Consider the following 18907-nt stretch of genomic DNA (forward strand, 5'->3'; position numbering starts at 1 on the left):
TGCTTGTGGTCTTTTTTGTGGGAAAACCAGCTGCTTTACTTTGTAACCGGCCCTACAGCTGGAACATCCTTGGATTTATGATCAAATACAGTGGAAACAAAATGTCTGCCCTCTAGACAACTTCACAGCCAATCATGAGACTTCTTTTCTAGCCTATCATTTTTTTATATTTGGGAAGAGGAAAATTCAGCTTATGAGATGGTTGTTTTTAACTTTTTTAGAAATCGTATTATCTGCTGAGTGACCTAGTCATGTAGATCAGACACCTGCATTATTTCACTTTTTAGTCAAAAATGGGCAAACAATTTTTTTTTTACCAGAAAAAGGCAAAAAATGAGGTTGAGCACTAAAACCCATCGACATTTGTGGGCTATTAGATCAGCCTCTTTCTCTTAGCTTTTGAGATAACCATTGATAAATCCTCCCCACTTGAACATTTTACTCCAAATTCGGCATAATTGCAGTCAGTGTATTGTTCTGTTTTTAGGGAATCCAGTGTTTGCTGATCGAGAGGAGAAATCTACAGCGAAAGTAAAAACAGCATGTTTTGTACTAATTTGTGCATTTGTTGTAATTGGAGAGAAATAAGAACTTAGGGAAATACAGTGGCCACAACTAATGCAGTATTTTACATCTGACACTTTGCTTTCTTAAATAAGTCACATGGCCGTTTTATAAGCCAATGGCAAATGATCATTTATTTTGAAACTTTTTGAAAACTGCACTTGTCCTGTTCTTAAATTGTTCATCTTGCCCCACTAGCATGCACATATCCTTCCACTTTAGGACATTACAATATGATTTGGTAATTGTCTGCTGTGTATCCGACCCAGTCACATAATGTACAGTTAATAAATGTAAGTTTATAGGATTTCTGAAGCAACAATAACGCAGCTAAGGAATTCTATACTTTAACATATTCAAGAAACCAGAGATCATTTTAGGCCTAAAAAGTAATCTGGGGCCCAGAGGCTCTGAATACATTATTATTGCAAGTGAGAAATAAAAAACAAACAGCTGTTCAATAATTATTATCTATAGAACTGATAACTTCATCTCCCTTCGAGGACTAAAAAGACTGGTCTAATTCTGCTGCCTTGAACTTTGTTTCTCCAATACTCTTAAGCATCACGTGTTGCACATAATCATCAATTTATGATATCAATAAAGAAAAAAAACAAATCCAGCTAACTGATAATGTTGCACTTACCAGAACCAGAAGACTTGGACTATACTGGGAAGAGGGCAGGTGGTTCACATCACTGGGGTTAGAACTAGTAAATTATTCAAAATTTAAATATTCAGAGAAGTACCTGCCAAACAGTAAATATAGAGGGCTGGAATTCGAGCCAAAAACCTACAATCCATATGAGTATTGTAGGAAACCTAAATGCCCTCCTGAATTAAACAACATCAACACATATTACTTATAATTCTTGTGCTCGAGTGTTTCTGGGAAGGGGTACTGTGTGCCCTTTATCTGGGATGTAATTAGTTAGCGGAGTTTGATTTACCTTAAATGAATTTTGTGTTGACATAAACCTGAACCAACTCAAATACGCAAACCTTTCCTAAGCATCCATCTCCCGAATTAATTGCACCCGCCTGGCGGAAGGGGAATGAGCGCTTTAAAGCACAGCGACTATTGACAGAGCCCCTTCTCAAGGAACAGGGTCTTCTTCTGGGACCTGGTGTCCCTTTTTCTTTCACAAATGTCTTTGTCAACTCCTGTATCATTTTGTTGTGTTTTTGCTTCTCCGAACACCACACTGCTACTTCCTAAAGTTAGCTCTCTCTTCATAAAATACACAAATAATATTTATACATATACGTTTTAAATCGTTCTTGGGCTGCTTGGCCTTCCTCATGCCGCCCTCCTGTCTAGTTACATGATCTCAGACTCACTCTTAGATTATCGATTTGGAATTACAAAATGGTCCACAAGTCAATCCTGTGAAATGTCCATGTTGGTGAGTAGGCTCATAATCTAGATGACACTTCTATAGCTTTGCCAGTTTTGCTGTATTTTTAAGATGCTTCTATAGGTGTTTAGGATCCGCAATATGAATCTTGGCTGATGAGGAAAAAGCAGTGCCCAACTATTGAGTGCAGCGGGCGCAAAGGCACTTGGCAGAGGGGTCTGAGGGACCCTCTATACCCCAAATATGGCTGTACTTATTAATACCCACTCCTAACAAACACAGCAAAATATGAAATAGATGTGCAGCACGTGGTCTGCTGTTGGCTTATTAGGGATCATCGGTAGGGTATAGCTTGGTTTCAGTGGTACAGTGTGAATAGGAACAGTCCATTGTAAACTGCCAGGTCAGGTCCTTCCTGAACCGGAACTCAAGTAGGATTTGCCCAGACATGGGCCTGTGAACACTGTGCCACAGGAACCACGTACAACCAACTAATGTGCCATACATAGTAAGGGTGGAACTGGTCTTAGGTTGTTTGCGTTCCAGTTCAGGGACAACCTGGCAGTTCAGTTTGGACTGTTCCTACTGGAGCAGGGTCAGTGATTTTGGATACGGCTGGGTACATACTGAGGTGGCATGGTGTGTAAAATAAAAGTGGATTGGGATACAGCCGAGAGTATTTACCAGTGGCTGAGATTAATTCAAGCATTCCATCCATCACTTTGTTTTACACTGGAGTAGGTACCGGACGACGAAGTGTCGTCCTTGGAAATCTACATCTTGGAAACGGAACAGTCTGAACACGACTGTGATACAAAATGTCTCTGAATAACGGTTATGAGCATAGTATCGGTGATTCACGCTTTATTATGTTACTTATTTAAAACTGTAAATAAAGATGTTAAAAATGGCTGCAGTTCACTACCTAAACTAGGCGCAGGGGACCCGTTTCCTGTCTTATGCCAGGGCGCATGGCACCCACGCTCGGCCGCTGTATCATATGTCTTAACATTTTAGGATATAAAGACAGAAAGCAAATTTGGAACTACAGAGCAACGATCTGCCTTCACAAGACGGCTGCAGTTGGAACAAACTGTGTTCACGGCGTCCATCTGTCTGCGGGTTCTGATCCCACCACACACACATTGTACTGCTCGAGCTTGTCAGTATTCATGCTGCAAGGCGGCGGATCGGGGACACATCTGTTGTGTTTTTGATGCATTGTGGAAAAATAATTTTACTTTCACATTATCCAACATGTGCCATTGCTAAACTAGACACTTAAGCGATCTCTAGCGATCCCAGACCAACAAACAAGCATGTACAATCGATGGACGGAAATCACAGAACCGTAAAAAAAAAAAAAAAAAAAAGCACACCAGGACAACAAACAGGATTACGAAAGCGCGACCGTCCCGTACTAATGGTAAAACGTGCTGCACAAATCTGAGAACGTAACATTTTTTCACGGGCACCCCATCACAGACGAGCTCTATGCTGTGCACGTAGACAGACATTGTGCCATAGAAACCACCTCACAAAATGTAGTGGGAAAGACCCTCACGCAGCATTTGGAACTTCAAATAACTCAGCCAGCTGTACATCGGATTTCATATTCAAACCTTCGCCGGCATTTGCTAAGGCGTACATCGTGTAGTTCTGTTGTTTTATTTCTACACAGACAAATATCTGCATACAGAAATAGTCGGCTGCAAATGGGGATTAGAACTCGGCTCTGCACTTCATATCGCACAAAGCTGAATGCAGAAGCCTCAATAAGTTCAATTGACTTTTCCAAGCAATGCAAGGAAATCAAGGATCGCGGAAACAGCTTGGGGCGTCACACGATGTGGAAGTTTAAAAAAGGCAAAACATATCCATTAAAAAATGCCCTGCAACAACAAATCTTGCCTCAAGACAAACGCAGTCCTCATTCTTAAGCTCAGTGCCGACAGAGGCAAATTTTCAAGTGGCCGAAAACTCTGCAAGTGTTCCCCGAAGTAAGAAAAGAAGTCTTTAAAGGGTTAGACAGTAACGATAAAACTGCTGGAAACCGGGCTCCACTGCGACAGTAACATTTAGTAACATTTAATTTGCTGGTGAACATTTTCTAATGGGCATTCAATGTGAGTACCATCTTAGTGCAAACCGTCTATTGAGTTGTCACTCTATTTTGGGTAACTAAAATGTTTAAAACAAATAAGAAACCAATTGCATGTGTGTGTATATTCACCTAAAACACAAAGTACATTTGAAACTAAAAAGCACTGAAATTCACTAATATTTAGGACCTGTAAGAAATTGAATTGTTAGTTGGGATGGATGGAAGTCCAATTTACTTTCTTACATTGGTAGCACAGTTTGCAATGGGACACACACAAACAACTGTAAAAGTGGTCAAGGTTGCCCCTGGGAACATTAACCCTTTGGCTAGAGAAGACCCAGGAATCACCCCCATCTACTAGCTAATACCAACCAAAAATGTGGCACACAAAGGCATCTTTGGAACACTTTCTAGCACTGTGCAAAAAATTGAAAAAAAGGCTTAATTTGCTGTTTGAGACCTATCAGGATACCTGAAGCACTGGACCGGCACACACTTCTATCCAGGACAAGAAGTGGAATCCAAGGATCAGCTGGCTGACCTCATCTATGGCTACAGATGTGCAACAAGCTGCAAGGGGTCTTTTCCTTAAGTTTTCACCTGACCAGATGCAATTGGACCTGGAACAGACCCTGCTGATTGCCTCTGCCGGAGTGAGTCTTGACATCCCAGCCTCAAGTGTTGTTCATGAGATTGTTGGCTGTGTTTTTTTCATACCAACTCTGCAAGGTTGAGACTAAGAAAATGTTTGGACTTTCAGGTCTGCAGGGGATCGGGACCAACCACCCAAGTCAACCCACCCAAAGTGTGGCTTTGTTAGGTGGAAAAAACACAGGTGTCCTTCCCTCAGAGCTTCTCCACAGCAGCAAATATTTCAGCAGACACTCAGTAAGAAGGTACCCACTCTCATGGAGTTCTTGTGGGGTCCAGCCTGCAACCCTGTCTAACTGGAGGATTCTGAGCTCTGAAAAAGTGACTAAGTCCAAACATAGAAATCTTGACTGTGCAAAGGCACAAAAAGTACCCAGAAGATGAGAGGATTTTTGTGGCCACAAAATTTGAATTTTCATGATTACAGCTCTTACCACTCAAACCAACTGCTTCAGCTGGACCTCCTCCAAAGGCTATTCGGTCTCGTGGAAACCTTTTCGAATACAGCCTGCAACCATGTCTCACCGAAGCATTCAGACTTTCATTCCAGAAACTAAGTTCCAATGTAAAATCTTCACCCGGAACAGACCGATTTGGTATGTCCATCTTGCACTCCATTGCAGTCAGCCTAAAAATTGCACCTCAGTCCCAGTCAGACATGACCACAACCTACTACTGGCAGTTCACTTTCACTCTGCATTTTCTCACTCAAATCTTTACAAATTCATATGTCTGCTTCCTCTTATTGGATTTTTGTTGCTTGCTTTCATTTTGATTATTACATTTTCCTCTATTTTCTTTTTTTTCTAAATTTGTGTAGCATATTTATTTTGCTGCTACATGTTGACTGTTTTGAGACTTCTAACTTCTTTACATATTTTCTTAAGTTAAGCCTGCCTGCTATGCGCCATAGCTTAGGTTTAAATTACTGAAACCTTTGACTAGACCGAACAGGTTAGTGACCTTCTTACTTGTGTGGACTTCTATCCACACTAACTATAAATTCTCTTTCTTGCAGGATTGCAGTAGGTAAAACAGCTATGCTAACCATAACTCTCACATGTATATCAGGAAAACAGTGGTAACTTCCCTCACAGACAGCAGGTGTGGCAGGCTTTCGTCATGTAAAAGAGATAAAGTACTTACAATAGCAATCTACGTTTTCTTAAAATAATAGTTACATCAGTGGAAGCTGCATTACAACGTCACTCCATACAAAAAAAGAAAAAATCCAGAGCAGCATGGCAGCAAATTTTTCTCTCATACATCTATGATAAAGTGTGAACGACTAAGTGATTCATACTTATGACATGTAATAGTTACAACCCTACCTTTCCTGCAATGCAAGCATATCTTCTCAATCTATCCTCTTCTATGTATTTGAGATACATACACTGCTTCTGCTCATGATGTACCTGTTTAGTATGTATGGGGAAAGTTTGCACTGGATCTGCCACAACCATGACAGTTCTTTGTGTATTAGGTGTGCACTGCTGTTTACTTGGTTGCGTTAGTGAAATAAGCTTACAGTGCTTCCACACGCACTGCACCATTTCTGAGTGAGGGCTTGTACTACTAAATGTACTGCCCTTGTTCTGAAGATTGTGGAAGGCTGGTGTAAGTTGCATTCCCTTTACGGACTGATTATAGAGATCCACAGAGAGGCTACTTTAGTTTCAGGAATGGGGCCTATGAACAGTTCCACATGCTTCAATATTTCTCCTTGCTTTATTCCTTCCAGGGGGGTGCAGTTCTGGGGACATCAAGACTGTTTAACACTATGACCCATAAAGCTCTCTGACACACATGCCAAAGGAGATAGAGCAGCTGGTGTCTGTCAGGTCTGCCTCCCATCATCCCAAGGGATGCAGACCTTCATAGCGCGTGGTTTCAAAAGCCTACACAGAATTTTCACTTTTTTTGTTGAAGACCACAGCATAGCCTAAAGAGTAGAGGCAGTTGCCATCTGCTGCACCTGATCCCGCCTACATTCTTCTCCATGTGAGAGCACACAAGCAGTGAGGAATGGAGTCACATACTTTACTAAGGCCAGTGTTACATCAGCTACCAGTGAATGTTGGGAAATGCCAAAAATCAGGAGCCTTGTTGTGCCTTCATTAGTCTATTCAAGCTGGTAGAGGGCTCTGGGAGACTTCCCATGTACAAGGTTTGCACCTCGTCAGTACTTGAGTTGTTGATGACATGACATGGTGAGCAGTACAGCAGCTCCCTGGTTAGAAAAGTCTTCCTAATTTAGGCCCCACTCTAGAATAGGCCCAGATCAAGTTAGGCGTCTTCACTTCACATGTTGAAAGAGAAAGGCACTAGGGTTCCAAGTCCTGGCCAATCATAATTTTCATATCAGAGTGCTGACTTCACAAAGTCAATCCAATCCATATTGTAAGCTCTTCCTGCAGTGAACTTGGATCCATTGAGATACTTGGATTCAGGCCCAAATGGACTGCCTAATAAACCTAGCCATGAATGGGAAAATGTACAGACTAGTCACTCATAGAGGCTTTTCGAACAGCTCTACCTTAAGGAAGGACTAGCTGATTCTTCTTTCTTTAATTCTATGTTTGAAGGGATGCATGTGAAAGATGAAACCTGCCCAGGTCTGCCATGGGCGATCTACTTGGACGCTGCAATTTTTCTCCATCTGTGCTATTAAGTACCAATAATCTACAGACAAAACCTTTTTGTACAATTACAGGGGGAAAAGCTGTCCACTTTGGTAGAAATCCGATATGTCAGAGACCAAGTGTGCAGTGGGCGTGGAGTGGGCCTGGAACTGCGCCAGACTGCAGAACGAGGTGGGTCGGGCAGCTCCCCGATAGAGCGGAGGACCCCATGTGTGACCTGGAGGCCGCAATGCAAGGGAAGGATTATTGGCGGCTGCCTCGCCACCATGTAGTGCATACCAGACTGAAGTGGGCAGCGGGGACTGGAGTGGAGAACATTCGGTTGCACGCAGGGGCTTCATAAAAATAATGAGAGAAATAAAGGATTGCAATACCAAAAGGCCTACGGTGCTGCAGGAAGGGACTTCTGGGGCCTACCAGTGCACGCAGAGGACCGATCGCTGGGGATGTGCCGGTGAGGGCCTCTTAGACGGTGAGAGCAATTCATCGACATATGCCCGCTGTCCCCCCCACCCTTATTAGAGAATTTGATATGGTGCAGGTGTAATAAAGGGAGTGCAGGTCAAATGATGGTGGATTGCTACGCTTCACAGTAAGCGCCTCTCCCCTAGTGGACTAAGGCTTCCTACTGGTGGATAACAGGTGATGGGGGGTGGGGGCACCTTGGAACCCCAGGACGGGAGCCCATTTGTGTGACTTTCCTGCATGTGAATGCCTCCTAAAGTTAAGCGGGCCCTGGTGTGGCTCGTAAACCATGCCACACTATAGAGGAGGGCATCGCTAGTATGGCGAGTGGGGGGGGGGTCCCGGAAGAGGAGCAAGGTGGTTAGATGCACACAAAGCTTTTGACACAGTGGACGGAGTGTTCATTGACCAAGAGCTATGACGTTATGATTTAGGGACGGAATACTTGAAGCGGGTACATCTTCTGTATACGAACAGCAGGGCAAGAGCTAAAGTAAGTAGCAGGGTGCCTGACAAGTATGGATTACTTGAAGTGAGTCCACCTCCTGTATACAAACAGCAGAACAAGAGTTAAAGTAGGTAGTAGCGTGTCTGACAACTGGCTGGTGGAGCGGGGAACCCGACACAAATGTCCCCTCTCCCCACTTACATTCGCTTTGGTTTTTGAACCACTGGCATGCATAATTAGAGCCAAACATGCAGTAGATGGGGTGAGGATCGGAGACTAACGGGAAATTATATCTTTATACGCAGATGATATATTGTTGACCATCTAGAGTCCAGAGACTGCTTGGCTGGCAGTTTATAACACAATTGCCACAGTGGGGTTGTACTCCAGGTTTAAGCTTAATCCAAACAAGTCAGTGTTACACCCCGTGGGATATGACCGGGTGACAGCAGGTGGCTTACCTAATATAAGAATCCAAACAACACCGATCAAATACTTAGGTATACATCTGAGCTCTAATATGCTGGAAGTATACGAGTCAAAGGTGAGGAATATGATTGAATTGTTGGAAAGAAGTATATGTAGATGGCTGAATTTCCCGATGTCTTTGATGGGATGCACAGCGCTGAGTAAAATGATTATGTTGCCTAGAGTCCTGTATACATTGCAACACATGCCGAGGCGTAAACCGGAGACCTGCTTTAAGCACCTAGATGAGTTACTCTGATTACTTTACTGGGAAGAGGGAAGGGCGCTCATCAGCTTGGAGGTAATGTTATTGCCTTGGCATGGAGGAGGGCCGCAGGCTCAGAGTTTCCATACATGCTACTGGGCTTCCCAATTACAGCATGCTGTGCTGAGCTTTTGGTCAGATTGGTTAAACCGAGTAGGCTACTAGCATTACCCCTCCTTCACAAGAAAGAAATGTGTGCAGCTGCCACAACATATTAGGATGATGTTATAGCTATGGGGACAAGCTTCAAGGAGAGAAGGGGGTGAATATATATACTTACAATATTTAATACCATGGAATACAGGGATTAGCCCAATTATGCCTCTTTTCCTGAGAAGCAGGACGAAAGGTACTGTCCCGCAGACCCTGGGTGATCTATATGAAGATGGTCGCTTAATGGGAAATGCTGGCTTCCGTAGTAAATGAGCTATGATGGAGGGATGTTTTCTGGCCTATGCAGGCCCAGCGATGGCAATCCATAAGGCCTGGCGGGGTTCTCTCAGGAGCCAGTTGCCCACATATTAAACCAGGCTTTGCCAGCCATGGGAGGGGGGTGGGGAGGTGAGGGAGGTAAAATGATCTAACGGCTACATGTACTGTTGTTGCCACAAACTGACCCATGCATGGATGAACTGAAACTGCAATGGGAACGTGACACTGGGGATGGAATACGGGATAGTGAATGGCTGTCAATACTGAGTAATTGCAGAAAAGTGACACGTAATGTGAAACTGAAGCTGTTTCATTACAAATGTGTGCACAGAGACTATGTTACTCCAAGCTGGCTCCATAGGTTGGACTAGACTATGACAATGTTGTCCCAAATGCAAGATATTGAAGGGTACATATATACACATGTGGTGGGCATGCCCAAGGGTGAGGGGATACTGGGAGGAAGTGGTGAAGGTACTTGAGGAACTGACTGATCTCACGCTGCAACCAACGATCCAGCTTTGCCTACTGGGCTGGTGAAGCAGGGTAAACATACTAAACATGCAGAAAAAATGCTAGAACGTGGTCTACTGGTGGCAAAGAAATGTATAGTTATACGATGGATAACAGCCCCCCTGCCAACACTCACAGTGGCTAAGTGAATTTGGGAAGTGGATGGATGCCAAATGTGGGATAAGACAAAAGTTGACAACCACTGACACAGGACAGGGAAGTAGGATGGTGTGGGACAGGGCAGAGATTCGATCACAGCAGGAAATGGAGGTGAAGGCAGAGGCACAAACTGACAGGACTGCGAAAGGATGACCATAGGTATAATTGTTGATAATGTAATGTGATGGACATGTATGTTGATGAAGATGCACTGTTGCTAAATATTGATTGTTTCACCTCGAGATAGGAAAAACTATGTTTAGCTCCTTCTCAATGGGGGAGGGGCTTTGAACAATGTTCTGATTATATGACTTAAAACCAATAAAATAAATATAAAAAAGGGAGAAAAAAAAAAGCAACGAGGATGCGTCTTAGTCTGAGTACCTTATGAGAATTAGACAGTCGCCACACTCCATATGGTCTCCCTTTCCAAAACATGCCCTGTGATGAATCTTCCAGCTGGATCGTACTGACCTTTGTGAACCCCCTAGCATTCAACCGTTTGGACAGGAAAAATAGTAACTATAATCCAGGCGTCAAGAGTCAATTCTGTTTGCATTTCTGCTATGAAACTGGTTGTAGTTAGATTTGTCCTTACTATGATCAAACCACCTTCAACTGCATACTCCATTACTTCCTTGTCTTCATCTACCTACATTTCCCTACCGCTTTCCACCTCCAACATACTGCACGTCCACTTTACCCCTGGGTCACATCAGACAACCTTGGGCATCAGGGCTTCTATGACTGCGCTTTTCCATGTCTATCCATTAGAATCAGGCCCAGGAGTGAGATACGTGCGGGGGGGTGGAGAAGGGGGGGTTGCATTATTTTCTTTAGTAAAAGGCACCCAAATCTGGAGTCATCATAGCTGTGCTATAAATGACCCCCCCAAAAAATAAATAAAAAATAAACACAGAATAGCCAACCACTGATTAAAATTCATCCTCTATTTTGAAGCTGTTATGGTGACAAGAAACCCTAAGGGCCATATGTACGAACACATTTTCCCATAGACACAGCATGGGTAAAAAAAACCTTTCATACATCTGGCCCTAAATTCGGACCAAGAAAATAACCATTATATCACTATTTGTTTATTCCAGCGCTCATTATCCCCAGTCTTACTACTTCAAGGTGCTGTACATTTTCATGTTTCATCTGTAACATTCCAAATAAACACGTATAGGGAATATACTTCTAAAGTGCCAACACTTGGATGCGTTCAGGCTAACAATGATTGCTTGTTTTTTTTTTTCTTTTTAATTTAAAATGCATTTAAACAGAAGTGTTTAATACTGATGTTCAGCCTTTTCCAAGCACTCACAATATTCGTGGATAAGGGCAGTGAAGCAAGGATAAAGTACATAGATCCCTTCCAGGGGCAAGGGGATGCACAAGGGGTATTGGTTTTTGCTGGGATCGCAGATCCCATGACAAAATTGTATTTTGTTTTCTTTCATTTGACCTCTGGTGTGGAACTGCAGATTGCGCTCACCCTGTCTCCCTATGTGCCCTTTCAAGTTCTTTCTTCAGGACAGAGACCTAAATTGTTAGCCACGCATTTTCTTTTAAGGTTCAGGAAGCCAATATGATCCTTTTGAATCAGTGGCTTCTCCTTTAGATCCATGGATCTGAAATGCCCAATGGGAGAAAAAGATCACTCAGCCAAAAGATTGTTTTTTTTGTTTTTTAAATTTCTGCATTCGCGATAGGCGCAGATCATTAGCAGTTCAAATATACATAAACTTTACTGCAACTTGACCTCTTAATGCCAAACCTGAGATCCTTTTAAATGCAATTGTTATTTTGAAAACTACTAAACAGATTTACACCAAACCAGCAAAATCACTATCCTTGCATATAGTTCTACCTTCATGCCAAATTTGGTGTAATTCCGTTCAGTCATGTTTTCTGTATTTAGAAGCAAATCTTCCTATGAGAATTAAAATGGTAAATCACAGGGGCGTGTCTAAGCCACCAAAGATGACGGTCATGTTGGCCTGAGCCACGTGGTCGACCCTACCCCACTATTCGCAACCATCCACATACGGCAGCTCTGTTGGAGAAGGGAAAGAGAGCGAGCATTACCACTCCACGGTGATGACCTCAAGTGGAACCTGCTATATGTAATGCCCTAGGCAGTGGCGCGGCAGGCCTTGATCCGGCCCGCTCTGTGGCACGAGCAGGGTGCAGTTGGAAGGGAAGTAATGCACTTGTGCTGGGGAGTGGTCTGTGCCTCCAGCCCCTTTCCTGAGTATGAGTAGCGGCAGCCGGAGACCCCGGCCTTCCAAGGTTTGCAAAGGAGCACACAGACATGCAGGTGGAATGCACCAATGCTGGAGGAGACTCGAGCATCTTCCTGATGAGGCCCCACCTTGTAACATGGAGAAGACTACTGGAGAGAGTGCCTGAGGGGCCCAGGAGAGTCCTGGGCCTGAACACTGGCCGCCACCTGGGCCTGAACACTGGCCACCACCTCTTCCCCGGAATAACGCTCACTAATAGTAAAATATGGAGGGAATAGGGACATTACAGAGGAATTCACTTGGAACCAACAGTAGAGGTGGGGGTTTATGGGATCATAGGCGGGTAGACCAGGAACCCACTGAAGTCAGCTTGCTGAGAAATGGTGGAAGCAGGACATCTTTGCTGGTTAGGCTGTCTATATGGGGCAGTCGCAACAGTCTGTAATGTGGCAATACACCAATGACGCTTGTAACTTGTGTAGACACAGTCACTTGTCAGTGACCCTTTCTACCTTTCGGTTATGGTACAAATGCCAAGGAAATGTTTTATTTAAAAAAATGGGAACTAACACTTTTGAGGCCCCCTTTTTTTTTCTTGACAATGACTGACATATTAGAGCAACACTTACCATGAACACCCTAAAGTAGAACTTTAAGTGGAAGAAAGTTATTAATAAAAAAATGCTTTCCTACTGAAACTCTGACTTATGAAGATGTCTGGTTGTAAGAACCATAATGAGGTACTTAATATCACAGAGGAAAAGAAAAATGGTATGAAAAATAGCCAAAAAATATTATGCACTGCATGCAGGCTCAATTTATGGATTTTCAGAAATTTGTGAGCGTAAGTCTTCCATTTTGCATTTAGAAACATGCACTATTTCCCACATTTGTCAGTTTAAGTGAATTTGAGAATTTCATAAATCAGGAGTTTCATAAAATTCACAATAAAAAAAAAAGTCACCAGCTCTGTGGTTATGTGCAGGACCTGGAAGGATGTGCTACATCACATATTGTCTTAGCTCTCTGTCAGTGATATCATTGATAATACAGTTTGAGATGTCAGCAATTGTAGTCTGTGAGGTTGTGAGCAAAGTCCTGTGGGGACAAGTACTGTTTGCACAGCATAATGTAACTCGGCAGTTTCAGTGGATTTGCTTTATAATTATAATGTTATCTTAACTGTGCTTTAATTATATTTCTCAGGCAGTTACAAATATTCATTTAATATGAGCAAATGCAACTAACTTTAACACGTTTTTTTTCAAACAATACATACACCACAAAACACATCTTTGAAAAACGAAACTTTGTAAAATATATATTTTCTTTGAATATGATACAGAGTAAAAAAAAAAAAAAAATCACAAGTACCAATTAGAGACAGTCACAGTTTTTTAGTCTTCTTGATACATAGCCTTGGCGTTACCTATGCGTCACATACATGCTGTGAAAAGCGTAACATACCATATTTTCTCACTCAGTGAAAAAGTACCATAGACTATGAGGGCTACTTCACCAACAGACTGCCACTATCGCTTGGCACAGCCGGGATATATAACAATCGTGTAGCAAATACTACCACCCAATCCTTACAATCTGGTGACGTGGTGGCCGCTGGCGGGCATACCACCATCTGCCACTGTCTTGGTAGGTGGCTTGTTGGGAAGAAGCCGCACTGCTCCTATTATGTAAATGTATAGCACTCTTACCAACAGTGGTACTGGCTGCATTGACAAGGAAAGAGATTGAGTACTGCTCTAGAACTTTACTTAAAACCTAAAAATGACACATTCTAAGATTCAGGGGTAGGGCACGTCTTACTGCACGTAAAGGACAGCAATGTAAGTTAAAATGATTTACTTCTACAAATTCTTTCTCAACATGTTTTGTAGAATGTATTGATCTTAAATATGGCAAACAAAGCTTACACAACAATTATTAAAGGACTAAATAAAGAATACTAAAAATACGTTTGAGCCTAAGTAAAGAAAATTGTGAATGAAGACGCCTCCAGTAACATAAGATAGTGAACGATCAATAAACCATATGATAAATGCGCCATTGTATCATGCGGTTACTCTACACTTCAGGGACTCAAGGATGCAAGCAAAGCAGACTTCTTAAAATCAATTCTGTATTATGTTTCCACATGAGGAAAATGATGCATTTGCATTCACACAAAGACGCGCAATATATTTGACAATAATGGGTGATGTTTCCTTACCCGTTTCTTCACTAGCATGAACAATGGAGTCAGGCAATGAAAAGACAAACTCTGCAAAATACAAGTAATGGATTTGGATGAAAAAGGCCTGTTAAAGGGCAATAATGCCCTTATTTTCGTGCACAAACACACATAGCTTTACATTTTAAACGCACTGCAAGACGGGGAGTTCTAAGAAGAGTAGATCAGTTGTGCACAACGGTTGTACACAGTATGTAGATGTTACACCTACCTTGCAAGACGTGCTAGGCCCCTTAATGATGATGCCTATGTCTGGCAGGACATTTCTTTCTGTCAAACTGGGAGGTACGATGCGATAAACACGATATCATGCTTGGCTAGTAAGCCAAATGTTGAGAAACCTAACATTTTGTTTCTGGATAAGCTCATCATTAAAGACATAGGTATCACGTTGAGGTCACCAGAGAGGGCACCCCAGACAGGTGTTTAAAGGTAAGTGGGAAAAAACACTTTTAATCACCGTAGCAAAGAAAGTGCTACAACACCTCCTTTCCATTCTTTTCAAAACTTAATACGGCATGGCACCAGTTTATCGGATTGAGGCCCTGCATCCCAGGCCGAACCTGGAAAGACATTTCAATACTGCCCTGAAGTGCCAGGAAACTGTATTTGAGAGTCAAATTCGTAGTGGAGTATGAGGGCAGAGAAGAGAAGCCACGCTCCACATTGAAGGCCGTGACAACAATTTCCACTTTAGCAATATGCTGCACATTATAAATGAGGAAATGGTAGTTTCTGTCAGGAAAGTAGGGGAGATGAACAGAAAACAACTTAAGTGTTTTCTTCTCTTACAGGCCGTGGGTGATTCATTCTTTTTAAGCTCATACTATAGAGCGGATAATCTTCTACTCTTACTGCAAACTGCAGTCTCTAGGAGCTCTGCTTCCATAGGCTATCCATTTAACAAACTGTCTGAATAGGAGAGGGGCTTCCGGAGGTGGGTATTGGCACATAAGACATGACAGATAATTTTGGTTGAAGACTGTCATGGTGACCAGTCTAGATGTACCATTTTGTCTTGTGAGGCAGTTCAAACTTGTTCGGGGAAGACAGAGGACCTGTGCTGGACACAGAAAGGCGAGGGGTGCGTGGAGAATGATGGCAGTGTAACAAGGCAAGGACCGGGCATCACCAAAGTGACTAACGAGAGAGCAAACGTCTTTTTAATTTAAAAAGGAGATTTATGTTGAGCATGAGGGCATGATAATAGCTCAGGAGAGTCTAATGGAGCGATGATACTATGAGTTTCAAGACACTAGAAGGTTAACGTAAGTATACCTGAATGTGGCCAGATCACAAAACTTGTAGTATATTATAGCTGCTTTCGGTTTGGAGCAAAACATATTGATATATTAGCAGGATGTTTGGGTATGTGCACCCACAAACTCTGGTACTTCAAGAAAGTAGGTATCAATGTCAGATACTGTGTATTCAAGAATCCACAACTATATATGTGATGCATCAATAGTGTGTCTGGTTCATACAGCTGATTACATTCAAACTGTCCTCAGTTTAAAGTGTTTGGTGCTATGGGACCTAAATTATACTTACAGGGCATTCTAAACACTACAACAACCCATTCCCTAACATGGTTAACGTACGTAGTAGGAAGTTTGGTTTATTGTCATACTTCATATATCAACCCTGTACACATACCACAGTAGTCAAGACAACACTTAAGGAACAAGTTACTTACCTTCGATAACGCATTATCTGGTAGAGGCTATCTAGCTGCAGATTCCTTACCTTTGAATTCCCTGGCTTTAGCTTCGAATCCGGAACCTTTTTGCTGACCAATACCCTGCATGCACGGTCGGGTGGAGTCAGCCGGATCCACGTATGTCGTACGGCTCTGCGTGGCCTCATCAGCGTCGTTGGAGTCTTCTGTGATGTCACAGTAACCTATAAAGGCAACACCCCGGCACGCATACTTCTGTTCTTTTATCCACAACACCTCCACGCAAGAAGCGCAGTGTCATGGACAGAACCAACATTTTGTCTGTCTGTGCAAAACTTGGGCCCTGAAAGGGATAAACCTTAACACTACTAGACATATCCGCAGAGTGGAGAGGCATGGGTGGGTGTAAGGAATCTGCAGCTAGATAGAGTCTCTACCAGATAATGCGTTGCCGAAGGTAAGTAACTTGTTCATCTGTTAGAGACTTCTAGCTGCAGATTTCTTACCTTGGAATAGATACCCAAGCCATAACCTCCTGGTGGTGGGCTTCAAATATTTCTAGTTGCACTAAGAAGTCCTGTAGGACGGAACGGGCAAAGTGCCTGTGTTTCTTCGTACCTGACTGTCCAGGCAGTAGTACTTTGCAAATGTGTGCAAAGATGCCCACGTTGCTGCCAGACAAATCTCCAGGACTCGAACGTCTCGAGCTAACACAGTGGTAGCAGCTTTGCCCCTGGCAGAATTAGTCCTCAAGCCCTGAGGAGGCTGCTTCCTGGCCAATGCATAGAGAACTACCCAGCATGAAATGGTTCGCTTCTGCACTGACCAACACTTCTTTGCTCCAATGTATTCCACAGAGAGTTGATCATCCACCCGGAACTCTTTCGTGCGGTCAAAGTAGACCGATAACGCTCTTTTTAGGTCCAGTTGGTGGAGTCGCTCCTCTTCCTTAGAGGGATGCAGTGGAGCAAAAAAGGTGGACAGGGTGATGTTCTGACCCAGATGAAACAGGGTCACCATTTTGAGGAGGAAACAGGCACAAGTTCTGAGTACCACCTTGTCTGGATAGATAGTGACATACAGTGGCTTTGGTGACAGAGCTTGCATCTCACTCAACCTCCTGGCAGATGCTATTGCCCCTAGTAAGGCTGTCTTGATGGTGAGCAGCTGGAGGGGACATTTATGCAAAGGCTCGAAGGGAGCACACATCAGAAATGTGAGAACCAGATTTAAGTCCCATTGGGGCATAACAAAGGGTGCAGGGGGAAACATATGTACAAGCCCTTTGAGGAATCTATGTACACTGGGGGATTTAAAGAGAGAAGGCTGATCAGGCAGCCGAAGATGTGCCGATAAGGCAGAAAGATAGCCCTTGAGAGCCTCCAAGGAAGAACCCTGCTGGGCAAGGGAAAGTATGAAGAGAAGATTATCAGAAAGATAAGCAGAAAGAGGATAAATAGAACTTTCTGTACAATAATATATAAAGGGTTTCCAACGGCAGCGGTATACCGTTTTAGTGGAGGGACGTCTGGCTGCCAAAATAACTTTACAGACTTCGGGAGGAAGGTCAAAAGCCATCAACTGCTGCCGCTCAATCTCCACGCATGAAGGTGTAGAGTTGAAAGGTTTGGGTGGTGAACCCTCCTCTGCTGATGTGACAGAAGATCCTCTCGAAGGGGCAGCCTGATCGGAGGATTGATGCTCATTTTGAGAAGCTCTGCATACCAGACTCTCCATGCCTAACCCGGAGCCACTAGGATCACTTGGTCCTGGTCTGTCTTGATCTTCTTGAGAACTCTGGGCAGGAGTGGTGTGGGCGGAAAAGCATACAGGAGGCCTGAACTCCACTTGCGACAAAAAGCGTTGCAGAGTGATTGCCGCCTTGGAAACTCCAACGTGCAATACTGCTGACATTGCACGTTCTCTGCAGAGGCGAACAGATCTAACCAAAGCTCTCCCCACTGCCGAAAGAGTCCTTACGCCACCTTCGAATGGAGATACCATTCACGATCCGCTATGCATCGACGGCTGAGTTTGTCTGCCCTGGCGTTCAGAGAACCTGCCAGGTGTTGAGCCACCAGGGTTATGCCCTGCTGTGCCAGCCATGTCCAGAGATGCAGAGCCCCTTGACCAAGGGTCCACGACCCCACATCACCCTGCTTGTTACAGTACCACATTGCGTTGGTGTTGTCCGTGAACACCTTCACTATCTTCTCTTTCAAAACAGGAAGAAATGCTTTCAATGTCAGTCGGATCGCCCAGAGCTCCTGCAAGTAAATATGGAGTCTGGTTTCCGCCAGCGACCAGAGGCCTCTGATCTCCGCCTCTCCCAGATGGCCACCCCCATTCCAGAAGTGACACATCTGTCACTACTGCAAGATCTGGCTGGGGAAGGGAGAGGAGTCTGCCTCTCACCCAATCGCAGTTCACTAACCACCACTGTAGGACTTTTGCAGTTCCCTCCAAGATCTGAACTGTGTTGGTAAGAATTCCCAGATGCTGTGCCCACTGGAACTTCAGGTCCCACTGCAGAGCCCTCATATGCCATCTGGCATGTTTGACTAACAGGATGCAGGAAGCCATGAGTCCTAACAGCCTCAGAGTCTGTCTCACCGAAATCCAGGAGAGAGGCTGAAACATCGGTATAACCTGAATATCCTGGA

The 18907-nt window shown here is 43.6% G+C and overlaps 1 protein-coding gene across 9 annotated transcripts in view; it reads right to left on the reverse strand.

Moving 5' to 3' along the window:
• ENOX2 (ecto-NOX disulfide-thiol exchanger 2) overlaps positions 1-18907 on the reverse strand; it is a 1066406-nt gene that overhangs the window by 628833 nt on the left and 418666 nt on the right. For 5 of the 9 annotated variants that reach the window (XM_069214142.1, XM_069214108.1, XM_069214133.1 and 2 more), the window contains one exon: positions 14546-14596. The exons of the other annotated variants lie outside the window; for them this stretch is intronic. In XM_069214142.1, coding sequence (XP_069070243.1) covers positions 14546-14596 — 51 coding nt within the window. The remainder of the gene's footprint in view (positions 1-14545; positions 14597-18907) is intronic. 9 annotated transcript variants of the gene reach the window in all.

The sequence above is a fragment of the Pleurodeles waltl genome, chromosome 2_1 (assembly GCF_031143425.1).
Source record: "Pleurodeles waltl isolate 20211129_DDA chromosome 2_1, aPleWal1.hap1.20221129, whole genome shotgun sequence".
NCBI lineage: Eukaryota > Metazoa > Chordata > Amphibia > Caudata > Salamandridae > Pleurodeles > Pleurodeles waltl.